The sequence below is a fragment of the Biomphalaria glabrata genome, chromosome 16 (genome assembly GCF_947242115.1).
Source record: "Biomphalaria glabrata chromosome 16, xgBioGlab47.1, whole genome shotgun sequence".
Classification (NCBI taxonomy): Eukaryota; Metazoa; Mollusca; class Gastropoda; family Planorbidae; genus Biomphalaria; species Biomphalaria glabrata.
The window spans coordinates 18,570,668-18,590,188 of record NC_074726.1 but is presented as its reverse complement, the minus strand read 5'-3'; the positions used below and the strand labels follow the sequence as shown (position 1 = coordinate 18,590,188).

Here is a 19,521-nt window from a genome sequence, read left to right as displayed (position 1 = left end):
GAATATCTAAAATGTAGTGTTTATTGAAAATTTAGTTATAACGAGTCATGCATTATTTTTATTTTTTTATTAAGAATGGAAAATTTTGGATGTCACATAGATCTACAATCTGCAAGGGGTGACAACTTAAGTTACAGTTGCATAAGTTTGATAAGTGTATCTATTTGCCTTTGAGTTGATGAGCATATGTTTATGAAGTACATCAGACCCACCAAGCAGTGCGCCATGTTATGACAGATATGGGATACACAGCTCATTGACTAGGGAACGCAGTTTTCAGGTCATGAAGTGTAGCTGTCTACACTGTATACAGAATAGTGTCCGATGGACAGAACAATCACAGCTTGGAGTCAAGCTATCCTACGGTCAACCAGGTGGCTTTCTCATTCTGATATACTAAAGCTTTTCCTATCGAATTGGCCGATTTAATAGCAAAACGATTATGGTTTATCTAATAAAGTAAAGCATTATGCAGGATAAACACCACCGCCCACAAAACAGTAAAATAGGCATCTATCTATCTATCTATCAATCAATCTAGCCACACATCTGGCCATGCATGTATCCACCAATGAATATGTTAGTTATTCTATCTATCTATCTATCTATCTATCTATCTATCTATCTATCTATCTATCTATCTATCTATCTTTACCTTTGAGATATTTACAATGATTAAATTTACATTTATATATTGACCATCCCCCACACACAGTTGTTGGCCTTGTACATAGACACAGACACACATGTTACACAGATAAGTTTGTGATGGACCATATCTGTTAATAAACTCAATTACTCTTAGAGTTTTAAAAAATAACATAAATAAAAGTAAAAAGAAAAAAAAATAAATATGAAAATCTGTCATCTCATCTGTCAATTGACTTTCATCGTGCGGGGTTGTGACAGTTTTCCTGGTCAGCAACTGTTCTTAGCAAGATATCAAGAGAGAGGTCAGTCCATTTTTTTTTTGTTATCCATCCATTATTTTGGACGACCCTATCTTCGTACTCCTTCCACTGTACCTTAAAAAATGACTTTGATAGTGAGTCATGTCTTACAATAAACACAAACCAGCTCACCTTTCGTCTTTTTAAAGTGCCACCGGCTCTGGCCCCTTTGCCAGTTAGAGTGTTGTAAATATACTAACTCATTTGTTTTCTTTTCTTGGTATCTGATACCCAGCATTTTTTTGTAGCATTTACTCTCAAAGGCTTGAATTCTTCAGCTTCAGTTATGACCTTTAGAAGTTTTGCAAAATGTTCAGTAACACAAGCTATTTAGAAGTATCCGGCTCAGGTCGAATATAATATTCTACTATATGATCTCATCCGACTCCCGCCGGATATCAAATGGATATAAAAAATCCAGTGTAGCGGGGGGGGGGGGGGGGGCGGGGTTTCGGGCATTTACCACCTTTTCCCCTGAATAAAATCATTTGGTGACTGCTTTTTTTTTTTTTTTTTTTTTTTAAACTAAAGCAAAACTACAGTCACCAAAATTCCAAAAGCTTAACCAAGAGAGTTTTCAATAAATAAAACTTTAGCGAACCTTCAACACCGCATTCAATGAGCGTAGCCAGGCTGGGTTTTGAGGTTTGAGCCACTTTCTATGACCGTAGCAAAGACAGGTTTTGAGTTTATCGCTCTCAAATGAAAATAGATAAAAATTTAAGTGAAATTCAAGCAGGAGTCTGAAAAACTAAAGCAAAATACCGTCAACAAATTGCAGGTGGTGAGGTTCAACCTCTCTCACCAATAAAGACTAAAAATTATAGTTACCATATTTACATGTGTAGGCCTATCCTTTGGATAATACTTTTTAAAAGCTATTTTAATGTGCAGTCAATTTATCTAAAACTGATAATGGAAAACTTCTGCAGATTTGGAAGTTTCAACATCTCTGCCAGGTTAGGCAACTAGACATTGAAAAAAACAACTTTAAAAAAATACTCTTATTTAGATCATTAAAAAAAAACAACTATAAATAATACTCCTATTTAGATCATTGAAAAAAAAAACTACAAAAAAATACTCCTATTTAGATAATTGAAGAAGAAACTAAAAAAACAACAACTATTTAGATTATTGAAAAAAAAAAACTATTAAAAAAAAATACTCCTATTTAGACATTAAAAAAAAAATCAACTAAAGCAAACAAACTCCTATTTAGATGATTGGCAACAAACAAACCCCACTTGAACACCTAATCGAGGAAACATTTATAAGAAAGATCTAAAGATTATAAATATAAACGTCACAGTGAAGCAGACACAAGTTCTAACTCATTTTTTACCCTTAGCAATGAAATAATTATTTGTGGTGTACAATTCACATGTAGGCGTGATAATACAATAAACTTATATTTCGTGTTTCTCGTGTATTGTTAAGTACAATGCACACAATTGTAAGACAAATGTCATGATTATAACGATTACTATTATTAGAATAAATCAACCGAGCAATGATGTCTTTATTAATGCAATCGCGCAGATGATGACATATCATTGAATTTACTTTAACCGTCTAATATTGCAGGCCGAGATGTGTTTTAAAAGTTTAGTTATTATGAATTTTTGAAAAGATTCAATATGAAATATTCAATGAAAATCTTGAGATTCAATTGAAGCCTTTTGCCGAAACCACATTTTAGAACCATTCAAACAATTAATGCATTTTTGTTAAAATACACCTGCACTTAATATTGTAATCTTAATTCTTTTGCTCTATTTTTTTTTCTTCTTCTCAAAACACAGTCTGTTTAGATTGAGCAGTCGATGAGGAAGGCATTTCTGGATCAACACACAGATGATTTTACAGCTGCAAGCACCCGCTTCATCTGCCATACTCAATTGGCATTATCCCCGCACACTAGATCAGGTCTCTTCGCGCCACCTCTCACAGCTCATTACAGTGGGATGAAAACTAGCCGAACACCGTACTTTATCTGAATTTATGAGAGGTTATAGTTCACATTGGCAACTCAATAGGTTGGAGGTCATGCAAATGGCGGAATGATGTCGATCCTTTGGAATATTTTGGTGTTTTTGGCTATTATTCTATCAGTTTTTGGTAAGTGTTAATCCATTTTTATCAATAATTAACAAAACATTCGAATATATTTTATACTGTTGAAAATAAGAACATGTGAAGCCGTGTAACTTCGGAAAAAGCTCTGCGACAGAGCGGCGCCACAGAGCGACATCAAGTCTGTTTATGTTTTTATTTTTTTAGTCAGTCAGAGTGAGAGTCAGTTTAAAAAAAAAAAGTAAATTGTTTCTAAGATGTTTTTTTTTTTTAGATCTAATGTAGATCTAGTATGATCATCCATAATCGGCATGATCCACGGGCAATGGGATCTAATCTAAATGTAGATCTAGATCTCTAAGTCTAAGAAGTCTAAGTTAAGTACTCTATAAAAGAGTCTATATAGAGTATTAAGACATTAACTTTCATTAAGTATTAGTACTATTAGTCTAAGTACTCTTAAGTCTAAGACTACTAAGAGTAAATCTGATCTTGTAATACTTGTAATTGTTTAGTTTAGTGACTCCTAATATGGTACTAGATCTAGATCTACACTAATTGACTAAATGTGTCTCTAGCTCTAGCATCTATGATCTAGTGTCACTAGCTAGATTGCTAGATCATCTACTATAATCTATACTCCTATTTAGATAATTGAAGAAGAAACTAAAAAAACAACAACTATTTAGATTATTGAAAAAAAAAACTATTTAAAAAAAATACTCTTACTCTTATAGATCTATATTAGGTACTTTGATAAAAATTTCAACTTTAATGAATCTAAATGAAACTAGTATAGTTAGATAGATCTTTTTGAATGGAGTTCATTGATACCTCATTTATGCTTCTAGGTTAATTAGAACATAAGTTATGACCATTTTAGTGTCTGAAAATTAGCCAATTAAAATACCCAAAAAATTGTGACCGAAAGGAGGAGCTTATACATTTAAATTGCTATAACTTTTTAACGCTTAAAGATAATGTAATAAAATTTTCCATAGAAATGTGCAATTATGTTCTGATAATTATGACAATTTTAAAACTGGGATATCTATTAACACTTTTTTGTGTTAAGCCTACACTAATTGACTAAATTTAATTTTTGTGGTAAAGTCTGCCTAAGTTTTAAAAAATGTGAAGGGAACCTTGGCCATGTTTGACATAGAAATATCTAAATCCACCCCACTAGATCAGTAATACCCAAACTAAGGCCTGCAGACAGATGATAGATCAGATGTAGAATCTAGAGAAGTCTAGATCTACATTTCAAATATTAATTAAACTACTAAAAAGAATGCATTATTAGGATTTCTTAAATTAAAATTATGCATTTAGTAATTAAAGTATGCAATATTTAAGTAGAAATAAATCTGCACACATGATCTGACAACGAACAATATATATGGGTGAATGGCATTGAGGCTATTTCTTTTTAATTTTAAGACAAACCAATGTTTCTATTTACATTTTTTTTCTTTATCACTTACAACACAACTATTTTTGAATCGTAAGTAAGCAATTTTTTTCATAAAATTATAAAAATAATATGTTTCTTACCTTTTCAAACGGAATCACATTAATCCATAATATAAGTAAAACCTGTTGGTCATCATTTTCATACTTGGTGAAATTCACAAATTCATAAAATCTTTGTAAAAACAAATTTCTACAAAATTTTGCTAAGGAAGCTTACACAAACAAAAATCTATCCCTCGGTATAACCAAATATGCTACAGATGGCCTATATAAAGAGATAATGAACTATAAACTCCAAAAATGCATTTTCAATGGAAAGTCTGTTAAATTCTGCCATATATATATATTATTATATAAATATTATATTTAAAAAAAAAATTATCATAGATCATTTCACTCCTAGAAGTGTAGTGCTAGAAATAACAGACATGTTTATAAGAGTGTAGTGCTAGACGTGTTTCACTCCTAAAAGTGTTAATAATGCTAAAGAAAAACAGAAGTTTCATTCATAGAAGTGTAGTGTTAGAGGACATCTCTCACTCTTGGGCTCTCTCTCATCTGGGGCATGAATATACTTTTTTGTTTTGCTTCTAAACTGTTCCTGGTAAAAGTGTGAGAAACACTACTCTTATAAATGATGTTTACTACAAAAATAGGTCAGGTATTGTTTAAAAGCCCCACAGTTTTAGCAAGGTCTACCACTACCCCAAAGTGTAGTTAAGGGTGTGTGTTTTGGGTAACTTTCAATTGAGCTCAAGTAATATTGAACTTAAAATATTATTTCAGTTTGAGCTCACAAATCTCTGCAATGCTGTGACACTGTGACTAGCTTTGTGCAAAATATGAAAAGGCGTATTTGTAACCAAGAAAGCTTACATGTATTAAAATGTAGGATAAGAATAACTCCCACAGGGTTGGTGTTTCAATGATGAATGGATTAATGGCCATTAGCTAGTAGGGTTTATTTCACTCTAAAGGACATGGTAGGTTTAGGAGTTGTATTTGAACACTAAGAGCAACTTAAAATTATATTCAAACAGTATGCTTTTATTTTTATACATACATGTATTTAAATGTATAATATTACTTGGGGATACTCATTTTTCTCTGTTATCTATGTAAATTGCTCCATAGTAGCCATTGTCCAAGGCAAATTTACTTAAGCTGACCAGTGATAGGCAAATGCTAACTTGTGTAGTTCTCCAAGGCACAGTTGGGCTTACCTGGCATCTGCTATTGTGTTTTTTAGCGGCCCCCAAAAGGGGAAAAGATGCTATTAGTTTTGTGTGGCATGTCTGTCCATCCGTCCCGTTTAGATCTCGTAAACTAGATATAGTGAAAATCTGACACCATAATATTTTAGACCATTCATAGTTCTGATGCAACGGCTACTTTTTTCTTTTCTGAAAAAGAAAAATCTAATTTTTTAAATCACTTTTGCAAGCAGTTTTTTTCATAAAACTACACCACTTTTACAACTATTAATACTTACAAACACGGGAGGCTCTTTAGAAGGGGAGATGAGTGTGTACCATATTTCTGCAAATGTTTTTTTTATTGTATTTTATTTGTATTGCTAAGTTATGTAAGTTCTGTCATACTAACTACTACATTTACACACAAAAAAGTTCTTTTTTTTTAAAGAGAAAAATTCTATTTAGTATGCATATAAGTTGGACATAATTCAAAACAACAATTAATAAGTAGTTTTTCATATTATCGCGTGAACTACTCCACTACATCAAACTTTTTTTTTTTTTTTAAGGAAATGTTTTTTCTTGAGGATTTGAATAAAAGATTGACCCTTTACAAAACAATTAGATCAATTAGATATTCATTATAAGACATCAGATATGCAAGGTTCACATCTAACTTCACATTCACTTTCACCTATCCTTTGGTCTACTGGACTGCTGGGGCACCACACAATATCTGTCAACCTTCTTTCTCCATTCTTCTCTGTCATTTGTCTTTACTAGATTTTCTTTCTGAAAAAAATTGAAATCTGCCTTTTTACCTGCCTGGGTGGACCACTTCGGGGGTCGATTTTGCATTTGTGTTTCCTTACAAACTGTCTTTGTAACCTTGTTCTTTAAGAGTTCATTATTTACCTTCTCCCTTACCTATTTTAGATCCTACTAACTTTTAATTTATTGTGGGTTACCGGTGCTCTAATCAATACAAGGCAGGGTGGGAGGGCTTCCAGATCAGTAGTTAGTTGGGAGTAGTGAAATGCAGATTTTTAATGAAAAGTGCCCCTGTGTTTCCCTGTTTGTTTCCCATTGGTCACAGGTGTCCTCCAAATTGTTATATATTTATATGAACGCAAGTTGATAATTCCTTTTTACAAAGCTTATATTAATTCACTTCCACTGTCTGTCTGGGTGCATTATTTAACACATTATTTCTTCCACTTCCCATTCTCTGATCAAATTGAAACTGTACAATTATTAATTGTTGATGACAGCACACTAATCAGTTTAAAAAAACAATTAGTAGTAATTAGCTAATTTTGTTATAGGTAGAAAATGTATTAAGCTAACTAAGGGGAGATAAACTTCGTTATGAGAACTAAGTCGTTGGCTAAAAATTTTAAAGTAACAATAGACATTTTCTAACTTGTATCAGTACTTGAATAGCTCAGTGCTAAACATGTCTGCTTCCATTCGTGGAGGGTCGAGTTTCAATTCAGACTCAGCAACTTTTTTTTTTTTTTATTGATTTTGAAAAGGCATCACGGAAATGTTCTTCCAGATACCATTCAGGACACCCCCCCCAAACTGGTCCACAAAAGTGATAGGACCACAATGCACTAAGCCATAAGCTAAATAAAACAATTAATAACAACATTTCCAGTTGCTCTACTTTATTATTGTTAGTCTAGGTCTATTAAAAAATAATTACGTGATTGATTCACATTTATTTTTGCAATGTCACTCTATAGCTTTGTTGTTTTTTTTTAAGTAATTTTTATATTTAACTCTTTTTTTTTTAATAAGACACATTGACATTTTCTCTTCCCCCCCCCCCCCAACTAGTGTCTTTGTGTATAGTGTATACAAAATCAAGAAACCGAATGTCTAGTTCTTGTCAGAAAGATAGTGTATAGTATAGATGCGTTTGTTTTTTCCTTCTTTGGGCTTAATTCTTAATGTATGTGTGTGTGTGTAGGCGGTGAATTATCGAAGCAGGACGTTTTGGCGCGAAATACATTATGTACGTTTATTGTATTATTTCTTTTAAAAGAATTATTCATATCTATGTTTTGCATGAGTGTTTGTGTTAAGACATATTTTTCACGTACTAAATGTAAAAAAAATCGTTTCTGTAAATTCGGTAAATGAATCAACAAGGTTATGACTATTATATCAAGATCCAAGTTTATGCTTAATAGTTTTTTCCTCGCCATGAACCATAATATAATTAAGTGGCCACAAATATATATATATGTATATATGCATCATCTGTCTTGACTTTCGTAGTAGGACGTAGACACGTGATCAAATGGGAGGACTTCTTCCTAAGGAGCCAAATGAGCTATTGATCATTCATTCTCCAACCCCTTAGTTCGTAGATCAAGTGTTAATTAGATGATCAATGAATCCATTTAGCTTTCAGATCTTCATGGCAACCACTTCATTGAATACACTGAATATTAATTAACGATGTACTAATGGTCAGCTGGCCAAACATACAATCACGACGGCAACACTTTCGCCCCGCACACGTCAATTTGGATGAAAAACTAGGGTTGATGAGAGTTTCGTGTACCGGTTAGGGATAACTCATGCTTCGTCCATTCGGGAGGCGCCTCTGAGTTTATACGAAAACACAAACTTTCTTTGTAATCTTCTAATTTTATAGCTCGAAACTCACTTTTACTGTTAGACAAAATTACACACATACAAGTTGACAAAATATACATCTAAAGGAATACACATTTTTGTCTCTCCACCCTCGTTATCTCGCCCAAACTATAAAACTGTGCACATTAATTCCATTTGTCTATTAGATCATTTTAAGATGAGATCCTTAGTTTACATCTCTCAAAGTAGCATCTTTTACACGAGTAGCTCGTCATCTGATTTAAACTGTTACTACAAAAAGGCTTACTTCGAAGTAAATGTGACTGTTTAATGGAAGGTCTAGATATTCGGAACATTTTCTTATTGAGAATAAAGCGTCCAACGACTTAATTTTAATGACCAGATAAATTTGCTGTAAAGCCAATCCCCTCAGCCAATTCATTCTCCGAAACCCATTCTAGTGTTTTCTCAGACAAGTCGTAAAGCCAAGTTTTGGACAACATTTGTGGTCATGTTTGTACAGCTGGCATGTCTTGATAACATGGACCTAGTTTACCTGGCACACACCCCAGTTTTGACACATTCTCTCTCTCTCTCTCTCTCTCCTTCTCTCTCTCTTCTTTCTCTCACACACTCTCAGACTGCCCGCACTGCACTAACAAAAGACTAAATATCTAGTAAATTAATGACAGTAGATCTATATATGAATCTATGTACGTGTGATTTGTGACTGATGCTTAAGTAAAATAAAAATTAGGGTTGGTGGAGATTTCAGTAAAAATCTTCTTCTAGAAGACTTACTTCCCCAGCTGTAGACTTAATGGAACAACCACGAGTCAAAAAGTGCTAGCAATTCACACATACCCTTCTTCTGTGAAGCTCTTGTAACATCTGATAAATTCATCAATCCTTCGGCTACCTCGGCAGACTTTGACTCGACACCTGCAGTACAGATTGACTAAATTAGCAGCTTCTCAAAGTTTACACTTGGTGTGCACAAAGTCTGATATTATCCAGTGCTTTGCAGTCCTAGTCCTCACACTCTATGCTTGTGATATTAACCAGTGTTATACAATCCTAGTCCTCACACTCCATGCTTGTGATAATAACCAGTGCTATACAATCCTAGTCCTCACACTTCATGCTTGTGATAATAACCAGTGCTATACAATCCTAGTCCTCACACTCCATGCTTGTGATATTAACCAGTGCTATACAATCCTAGTCCTCACACTCCATGCTTGTGATAATAACCAGTGCTATACAATCCTAGTCCTCACACTTCATGCTTGTGATAATAACCAGTGCTATACAATCCTAGTCCTCACACTTCATGCTTGTGATAATAACCAGTGCTATACAATCCTAGTCCTCACACTCCATGCTTGTGATAATAACCAGTGCTATACAATCCTAGTCTTCACACTTCATGCTTGTGATAATAACCAGTGCTATACAATCCTAGTCCTCACACTCCATGCTTGTGATATTAACCAGTGCTATACAATCCTAGTCCTCACACTCCATGCTTGTGATAATAACCAGTGCTATACAATCCTAGTCCTCACACTCCATGCTTGTGATATTAACCAGTGCTATACAATCCTAGTCCTCACACTCCATGCTTGTGATATTAACCAGTGTTATACAATCCTAGTCCTCACACTCCATGCTTGTGATAATAACCAGTGCTATACAATCCTAGTCCTCACACTCCATGCTTGTGATATTAACCAGTGTTATACAATCCTAGTCCTCACACTCCATGCTTGTGATATTAACCAGTGCTATACAATCCTAGTCCTCACACTCCATGCTTGTGATATTAACCAGTGCTACACAATCCTAGTCCTCACACTCCATGCTTGTGATAATAACCAGTGCTATACAATCCTAGTCCTCACACTTCTAGCTTGTGATAATAACCAGTGCTATACAATCCTAGTCCTCACATTAAGGATATATCTAGCTCGTTGTAGTTGTTTTTTATTCGTTCTCAAAGCCTGCGATTTGCTGTGTTTATTTACCTTTGACTCTGAGGTAATAAAAGCGACTCTAAAACACTATTGTTCACATTCCTTTGAATAGTCACTGAAGTCCTTTTTTTTGCAACCCATTCTTCCACATAGTGAGTTCACTCCCTCCTTCCCTTTTTTTTTTTGTGGCATACATATTCACCAGAATCTAAAAGGTTCCGAATTGTATCTAATTCTAATGTCTTGACTCTACAATGTTGACCAGTGGTTCCCAAAACTTTTTTTTTTGGACCTATCGTTTTATAATTCAGTAAGCACTGTGTTTGAGGTATGACAGTCCACGGGCAAATTAGTTGAACACCTAGTCGGTGAATGTTTTCAAATCTTTGGTTCAGATATAGAGCAGTTAAGTGGTGACATTAAGCAAGCAAATCTTCACCTCCAGTTTGTAATTTCAAAAAAGTTTGGAAACAGAACATTTTCGTTTCCCCAAGTTTTGTTTGTATAGGAAAAGTTTTGCTATAAACCCAGATTTTAAGTTGTTTTTTAAGGGCCCCCGAAAGGGGAAAAGACGATATTAGTGTTGTGCGAAATGTCTGTCCGTCCGTCCCGTTTAGATCTCGTAAACTACAAAAGATATTGAAAATCCGACATCACAATATTTTAGACCATTCAAAGTTCTGATGCAATGGCTACTTTTTTTTTTCTGAAAGCGTTTTTGAGGATTCGAATAAGAAATTGAGCGATAAAGCGCTTGGCTTCCGAACCGGGGGTCCCGGGTTCGAATCCTGGTGAAGACTGCGATTTTCAACTTTGGAATCTCTGGGCGCCTCTGAGGCCACTCAGCTCTAATGGGTACCTGACATTAGTTGGGGAAAAGTAAAGGCGGTTGGTCGTTGTGCTGGCTACCTCGTTAGCCACAAAAAAAAAAAAAAAAAACAGATGAACTTTACATCATCTGCCCTATAGACCACGAGGTCTGAAAGGGGAACTAGTTAGGCCAGGTTCACATCCAACTTTACATTCACTTTCACCTATCCTTTGATCTGCGGGACCGTTGGGGCACTACATAAGATCTGTTAACTTTCTTTCTCCATTCTTATCTCTCATTTGTCTTTGATATAATTTCATTCGGATGTTCTTTCTGAAAATATTGAAGCCTGCCTGGGTGGACCACTTCGGGGGCCGATTTTGAGTTAAACTGTCTTTTGTAACCTTGTTTTTATTTATTTTTTTATTTTTTTTATAAAATGTTATTGGTCACTTTGTAGTTTCACATTATTTTCGTTACGTTTGGCAACTAAATCAATTATATGTTATCTTAACACTTTTGAATGGTCACACGAAAATGAAAGTAGACTATGACACTGGGGTTTAGCTGACATGTTAAAGCTAATGTGAATGAGTTTTCTCGATGTGTTGAACTGTTTCGTTCTTCAATAGAGAGACATTGAGTTGTTGTTTTTCTTTCACCGCTACTATTTGAGGAACATCAATACCAAGTTTTATTAATATCCATCACCACAGTCCTTCAGTAGCAACACATCGAAAGATCTTTTCTAATCAGAAAAAAACCTATTGTATCGGTTTCAAAACATTATAATTTAGCAAATAAATTCTTGACAATCTTTTTTTTTAAAATAAATCTTACCGTTAAAAGTAAATCTCAGTTTCCTGGTGGTAAAGTGGACTCGTAAAGCTATATAGAAAATTCCGATGTTTTTAAGCACTCAACATAAAGAATTGTCTGTGAACCGAACCGTTTGGTCAATATTTCTTTGTACTGTATTATATTGCTCAGTGCAAATATTTAGATCGTATTAATGTGCAGCAAGGTGTGTATTACCTCTCTTGCAACTGGTAAAAAAAAATTCTAATTAACAGTGTAAGAGTGTATGTGTATGACTTTGCGGACTTTGAAATTAAAAAAGAAATGTCCAAAGGAACACGTAGAATCGTACTAACTAAACCTGCATCTATGATCATAGTTTATTATTTTATAGTAAACCCTTAACGATTCTTTTGGAATTCCACACAGATCTCTCTAAATACCACTGAACTCAGGAGTAGACCAATTCTTCTTAGTACGGATGTATAATTTGTGTAGATAATTGGACCATGGCATCATTCTAACTATACTATAGATAACTATAGGTTCATAACACTTAGCTGGCACAGTATTGGCTTGAGGAGGCTTGAGCCATCAGTTCGAAGTCAAGTCGAACACCTTTTTTTTTTAAAAAAAAATCGATCATTGTAACATTCAACAGATACTCCTCCTCCCCCCCCCCCCTCCTTTTCAAACTGGTCCAGATAAGTGATAAGGTTGCGCTAAACAAAAACAATTGGTAAAAAAATCTAATTGCACAGATTTATTATTTGTTAGCCTAGCTAGATCTATTACACATTTAATTACATGACTGATTCAGACTAAGTGATATTTGTTAGCCTAGCTAGATCTATTACACATTTAATTACATGACTGATTCAGACTAAGTGATATAATTACACTTAATATAAGTTTTTTTTTTTTTTTTTTTGTATTAATTTTTATATTTTTCTTGTTTAAAATTTGAACTCAATAACTAAATGAATGTATTGCATGAGTTTACTGGTCGCGTGGTCCCACTTTACAATACATGGAGTCTGAGTCTAGTTGCTGTCTACAAGTGTTGATCTAACCAGGTCACGTCTAGGACATTAACTGTGGGGCCACTATTGATGCTGGCTCTACCCAGTCAACCAGCACCTGGAGGAATCCCCCCCCCCCCCCCCCCGCCCCCTGTGTTTGAGCAGACTATTGAAGTGAGGGTGTGAAGAAATCTCTCAGCTATTGACATTTCTAAAGCCGTCACCAGTCAGACGACTCGTACGGGAGTCTACTCCAAAGAAAATTCATTCATAAAAAAAAACACCAACCTACGAAAGTGTCTTTGTCGAATTGTTCTCCGTGTTGTTCTGTGTAGCTCAAAGCAGCCGAGAGTTAATTGCTTTGGAAAGTAGGCCCTTTAATGAATTAAACTGGAAATAGGGGGGAAAAGGGGGGGGGATGTTAGCGTGCCATTTTTTAAAACTTATAGCGGCTCTTTATTTCCAGAATGTTCTGGGGGAGGGTGTACAGCAACTGGTAACTATATGTGTTCTTGGTGTGTTACGGCTCTTGTGCTGTAGAGCTGTGTGTGTTTTATGTGTGTGTGTTTTATGCTGTAGAGCTGTGTGTGTTTTATGCTGTAGAGCTGTGTGTGTTTTATGCTGTAGAGCTGTGTGTGTTTTATGCTGTAGAGCTGTGTGTGTTTTATGCTGTAGAGCTGTGTGTGCTTTATGCTGTAGAGCTGTGTGTGTTTTATGCTGTAGAGCTGTGTGTGCTTTATGCTGTAGAGCTGTGTGTGCTTTATGCTGTAGAGCTGTGTGTGCTTTATGCTGTAGAGCTGTGTGTGCTTTATGCTGTAGAGCTGTGTGTGTTTTATGCTGTAGAGCTGTGTGTGTTTTATGTGTGTGTGCTTTATGCTGTAGAGCTGTGTGTGTTTTATGCTGTAGAGCTGTGTGTGTTTTATGCTGTAGAGCTGTGTGTGTTTTATGCTGTAGAGCTGTGTGTGTTTTATGCTGTAGAGCTGTGTGTGTTTTATGCTGTAGAGCTGTGTGTGTTTTATGCTGTAGAGCTGTGTGTGTTTTATGCTGTAGAGCTGTGTGTGTTTTATGCTGTAGAGCTGTGTGTGTTTTATGCTGTAGAGCTGTGTGTGTTTTATGCTGTAGAGCTGTGTGTGTTTTATGCTGTAGAGCTGTGTGTGCTTTATGCTGTAGAGCTGTGTGTGCTTTATGCTGTAGAGCTGTGTGTGTTTTATGTGTGTGTGCTTTATGCTGTAGAGCTGTGTGTGTTTTATGTGTGTGTGTTTTATGCTGTAGAGCTGTGTGTGCTTTATGCTGTAGAGCTGTGTGTGTTTTATGCTGTAGAGCTGTGTGTGTTTTATGCTGTAGAGCTGTGTGTGTTTTATGCTGTAGAGCTGTGTGTGTTTTATGCTGTAGAGCTGTGTGTGTTTTATGTGTGTGTGCTTTATGCTGTAGAGCTGTGTGTGTTTTATGCTGTAGAGCTGTGTGTGCTTTATGCTGTAGAGCTGTGTGTGTTTTATGTGTGTGTGCTTTATGCTGTAGAGCTGTGTGTGTTTTATGTGTGTGTGTTTTATGCTGTAGAGCTGTGTGTGTTTTATGCTGTAGAGCTGTGTGTGTTTTATGCTGTAGAGCTGTGTGTGTTTTATGCTGTAGAGCTGTGTGTGTTTTATGCTGTAGAGCTGTGTGTGTTTTATGCTGTAGAGCTGTGTGTGCTTTATGCTGTAGAGCTGTGTGTGCTTTATGCTGTAGAGCTGTGTGTGTTTTATGTGTGTGTGCTTTATGCTGTAGAGCTGTGTGTGTTTTATGTGTGTGTGTTTTATGCTGTAGAGCTGTGTGTGCTTTATGCTGTAGAGCTGTGTGTGTTTTATGCTGTAGAGCTGTGTGTGTTTTATGCTGTAGAGCTGTGTGTGTTTTATGCTGTAGAGCTGTGTGTGTTTTATGCTGTAGAGCTGTGTGTGTTTTATGTGTGTGTGCTTTATGCTGTAGAGCTGTGTGTGTTTTATGCTGTAGAGCTGTGTGTGTTTTATGCTGTAGAGCTGTGTGTGTTTTATGCTGTAGAGCTGTGTGTGTTTTATGCTGTAGAGCTGTGTGTGTTTTATGTGTGTGTGCTTTATGCTGTAGAGCTGTGTGTGTTTTATGCTGTAGAGCTGTGTGTGCTTTATGCTGTAGAGCTGTGTGTGTTTTATGTGTGTGTGCTTTATGCTGTAGAGCTGTGTGTGTTTTATGCTGTAGAGCTGTGTGTGTTTTATGCTGTAGAGCTGTGTGTGTTTTATGTGTGTGTGCTTTATGCTGTAGAGCTGTGTTTGTTTTATGCTGTAGAGCTGTGTGTGTTTTATGCTGTAGAGCTGTGTGTGTTTTATGCTGTAGAGCTGTGTGTGTTTAGTGTGTTACGGCTCTTGTGCTGTAGAGCTGTGTGTGTTTAGTGTGTTACGGCTCTTGTGCTGTAGAGCTGTGTGTGTTTTATGCTGTAGAGCTGTGTGTGTTTAGTGTGTTACGGCTCTTGTGCTGTAGAGCTGTGTGTGTTTAGTGTGTTACGGCTCTTGTGCTGTAGAGCTGTGTGTGCTTTATGCTGTAGAGCTGTGTGTGTTTAGTGTGTTACGGCTCCTGTGCTGTAGAGCTGTGTGTGCTTTATGCTGTAGGCTGTGTGTGTTTGGTGTGTTACGGCTCTTGTGCTGTAGAGCTGTGTGTGTTTTATGCTGTAGGCTGTGTGTGTTTAGTGTGTTACGGCTCTTGTGCTGTAGAGCTGTGTGTGTTTTATGCTGTAGAGCTGTGTGTGTTTAGTGTGTTACGGCTCCTGTGCTGTAGAGCTGTGTGTGCTTTATGCTGTAGGCTGTGTGTGTTTGGTGTGTTACGGCTCTTGTGCTGTAGAGCTGTGTGTGTTTGGTGGGTTAGGGCTCTTGTGCTGTAGAGCTGTGTGTGCTTTATGCTGTAGGCTGTGTGTGTTTAGTGTGTTACGGCTCTTGTGCTGTAGAGCTGTGTGTGTTTGGTGGGTTAGGGCTCTTGTGCTGTAGAGCTGTGTGTTTTTGGTGGGTTAGGGCTCTTGTGCTGTAGAGCTGTGTGTGTTTGGTGGGTTAGGGCTCTTGTGCTGTAGAGCTGTGTGTGTTTGGTGGGTTAGGGCTCTTGTGCTGTAGAGCTGTGTGTGTTTGGTGGGTTAGGGCTCTTGTGCTGTAGAGCTGTGTGTGTTTGGTGGGTTAGGGCTCTTGTGCTGTAGAGCTGTGTGTGTTTAGTGTGTTACGGCTCTTGTGCTGTAGAGCTGTGTGTGTTTGGTGGGTTAGGGCTCTTGTGCTGTAGAGCTGTGTGTGTTTAGTGTGTTACGGCTCTTGTGCTGTAGAGCTGTGTGTGTTTGGTGGGTTAGGGCTCTTGTGCTGTAGAGCTGTGTGTGTTTTATGCTGTAGAGCTGTGTGTGTTTGGTGTGTTACGGCTCTTGTGCTGTAGAGCTGTGTGTGTTTGGTGGGTTAGGGCTCTTGTGCTGTAGAGCTGTGTGTGTTTGGTGGGTTAGGGCTCTTGTGCTGTAGAGCTGTGTGTGCTTGGTGTGTTACGGCTCTTGTGCTGTGTGTGCTGCTGAATGTCAGGAGATGAAAACAAACATCACGTGATCAGATAGAGATCTAGCTGCCAGTTAGCTTGACCTTTAGTGCATTTTTCTGTCTCTAGGTGGGCCAGTCTGCAGGCTAACCTAAGCTAGTAGGCTGTTTGTGTCAGTGGCCAAAAAAAAAATAATTAATTAAAATCGTTAATAATATTAGATTGATAGATCTATAACTGCCTGAATCATCTTTAACAATGTAACAGTAAATGAGCCATACTAAGCCTATGCTATGGTCAGAGCATATATATTACATAGATCTATAGGCACTATAGCAGTAACGTAGTACGTGTAAATATTATTTAAAATGAATAAGACTAAATTTATCATAACATGTACATTATGACTACTAACGTAAGCAGTAGAATACTGAAATGGACTTGTTAAAAACATTACTATTAACAGTAGCAACAATAGAAAAAAAATTATTGCAGTATTACATTTTGTTTTGTTTTAAGAGAGTTAGTGTTACACACAAACTTAGAAGTGGCCCCTGAGGTCCGCAATGCAGGGAGACGTATCAATATTTTTTTCACTAAAAAACATTTCGTAAGCTTTAGCTACTAAAATCTAGAATCCTACCTTTTCCATACAAAATATTGATTGTAAGCAAGAGTGCCATTGATTACTCACACCCACTGCAGTGAGTTTCAGCTTGTTGTTATCATAGACAAGAGAAATGTAGGTGGAGTAGACACAAATAAATCTTGTGTTAATTCAAATTAATGGCAACATTTGGTCAAAGTTATGATTTCCCACCCTTCTTTTGGCTTTCTAGTGGAAAGTTTTATTAGATGAAATAGGGAAACAGTTGGCTTCCAAAGCACTGAGTGCATTGCAGGTGCTAAAAGAAGAGAGGGCTAGCTGGTCTTTGTTCCTTCCCAAACCCTCTCCTCTGAAGCATCATATTCTGTATTGGTGGCTCAATACATTGCGGGAGTACACCCTGGACATTTAGCACTGAAAAAGTTGGACTTTGGCCTTTCATTCCTGCCCTCTGACATTTAGCCCTGAAAAAGTTGGTCTTTGGCCTTTCATCCCTGCCCTCTGACATTTAGCCCTGAAAAGTTGAACTTTGGCCTTTCATTCCTGCCCTCTGACATTTATTCCTGAAAAAGTTGGAATTTGGCCTTTCATTCCTGCCCTCTGACATTTAGCCCTGAAAAAGTTGGACTTTGGCCTCTCATTCCTGCCCTCTGACATTTAGCCCTGAAAAAGTTGGGCTTTGGCCTTTCATTCCTGCCCTCTGACATTTAGCCCTGAAAAAGTTGGGCTTTGGCCTTTCATTCCTGCCCTCTGGCTCAAAACCGTGAGCATCAAATTCTAAGAAACAAAAACATTTGTATTTTCTTTTCTTATATCTATTCTAAATTGTACTGGCATAATTGTTATGAATGCAGTAAAGAAATGTAACATTTTAACATTGAATAACTTACTGAAATTAAAAATAAGTAAACCACTTAAAGGAATGTTTGTAATACAGTTTACTTAGAAAAGGCAAAGCTTGTTGTACAAATGATTAGTGTTCTGCTACTATGGAATGAAGCCAACCTGTATATTATTTGCAAGCATACTAGGAGAAAACTCTGTGAACACGTCCTTTAGACTTCATTGTGAACTGTTCTTTTTTTAAAAACAGTCTGATTTGTTGTTTTTTTTCTGAAGGTAAATACTTTTCTCAAAATTCTCTTTCTTTGATATCCTTTAAATACATCTCTCACAATGGGGATGCAATTACTGAATTTGGCCTATCACTATGTATGTTTTTTGGGAAAGGGGGGGGGGTCACAATAAATGGTTCATCACAACCATTTGTCTGTGAGTAATTTGTTGTGTGAACCAGTTATTATAAGCCATTTGTGTGTGAACCAGTTGTCATTAGTCATTTGTGTGTGAACCAGTTTTCATAAGTAATTTGTGTGTGAACCAGTTTTCCGAACCATTTGTCAGGTGAACCAGATGTCATGAATTAATTGTTGATGAATCAGTTGTCAGTGAACTATTTGTCATTGAATCGTTTTGGTCGTGTCATGGATGAGCTTAGTTTATTGAGTCTACAGGAAATATCTTGTAGTTTATTGAGACTTATATATGTATATATAAATTTTTGTCATCCATTTCTCATGGCCTTTTGACCTGCATTGTCTAGCAAACAGAAGACTGCCTAGATGAAAATGGACTGGTGTTGTTTTGCTTTGTTTTTTTATCATCTTCTGTAGATTTTTGTCTATGTTGAATAGAGGGATACAATGACTGGTCTTAATTTTCTTCTAATGCTGCAGCCAGACTAAACATTGCCCTGACCAGACTCTAGCTAATTAAAAAAAAAAGCTTCCTAATTGTGTTAATGACACTGTGCACTGAGCAGCCTAATAAATAAGCACTAGCACTAATTATCTTCCCTTGTTCTTTTGAAATCCTTACAAGTTTTCAGCAGATGTTTTCATTTAACCTTTCCATTATTTGCATTGAATGAAATATTTTCCTCCTTTAGTTACTTCACTATATTATCTTTATTGCAAACACCATCTTGCCTGGTTTACACACACTATCTATGTAGAGCTATATAACTAAAATATCTTGTTTGTTTCATTATGTTTCTAGTAATGAATTTGTTTCTAGTAATGAATTTGTCTTGAAAAATGTCTACTTACTTGTTTACTTACGTAAGGGACACAACCTATTTATTAACAGACTTCCACTTCTATGAACTGTTGCTTAGTGTTGTAACACTAAGAGCTCTAAGTGATTTCATTATAAATGACCTGATTATGTCATTTCAATGTCCACATCATCTCATCATACTTGGCTCTAAAGAACTGGCAATTAGGGTTGTTTGAACACATTTTCTATGTTTATAGATGGTTGTAGTTGTTGATAGATATGGTTGTAGTTGTGTTAGTTTGTATAGTATTTTATTTCCACTTATAAAAGTTTCCAAAGACTTTTTGTAAACCCAAAAGAATGTTTAGTTGCTTATATACTTACATAACACTAATTCATCCTTTGTATACTTGTGGTGAAATTATTGTTCAAGAGCTCTA

At 36.2% G+C, this 19,521-nt stretch overlaps 1 protein-coding gene across 1 annotated transcript in view; it reads left to right on the top strand.

The window, feature by feature from the left end:
• Window positions 1-2,910: 2,910 nt before the first annotated feature.
• LOC106078605 (activin receptor type-1-like) overlaps window positions 2,911-19,521 on the top strand; it is a 28,309-nt gene continuing 11,698 nt past the window's right edge. The window contains exon 1 of the mRNA XM_013239524.2: window positions 2,911-3,071. Within this exon, the coding sequence (XP_013094978.2) occupies window positions 3,014-3,071 (58 nt within the window). The 5' untranslated portion in view covers window positions 2,911-3,013. The remainder of the gene's footprint in view (window positions 3,072-19,521) is intronic.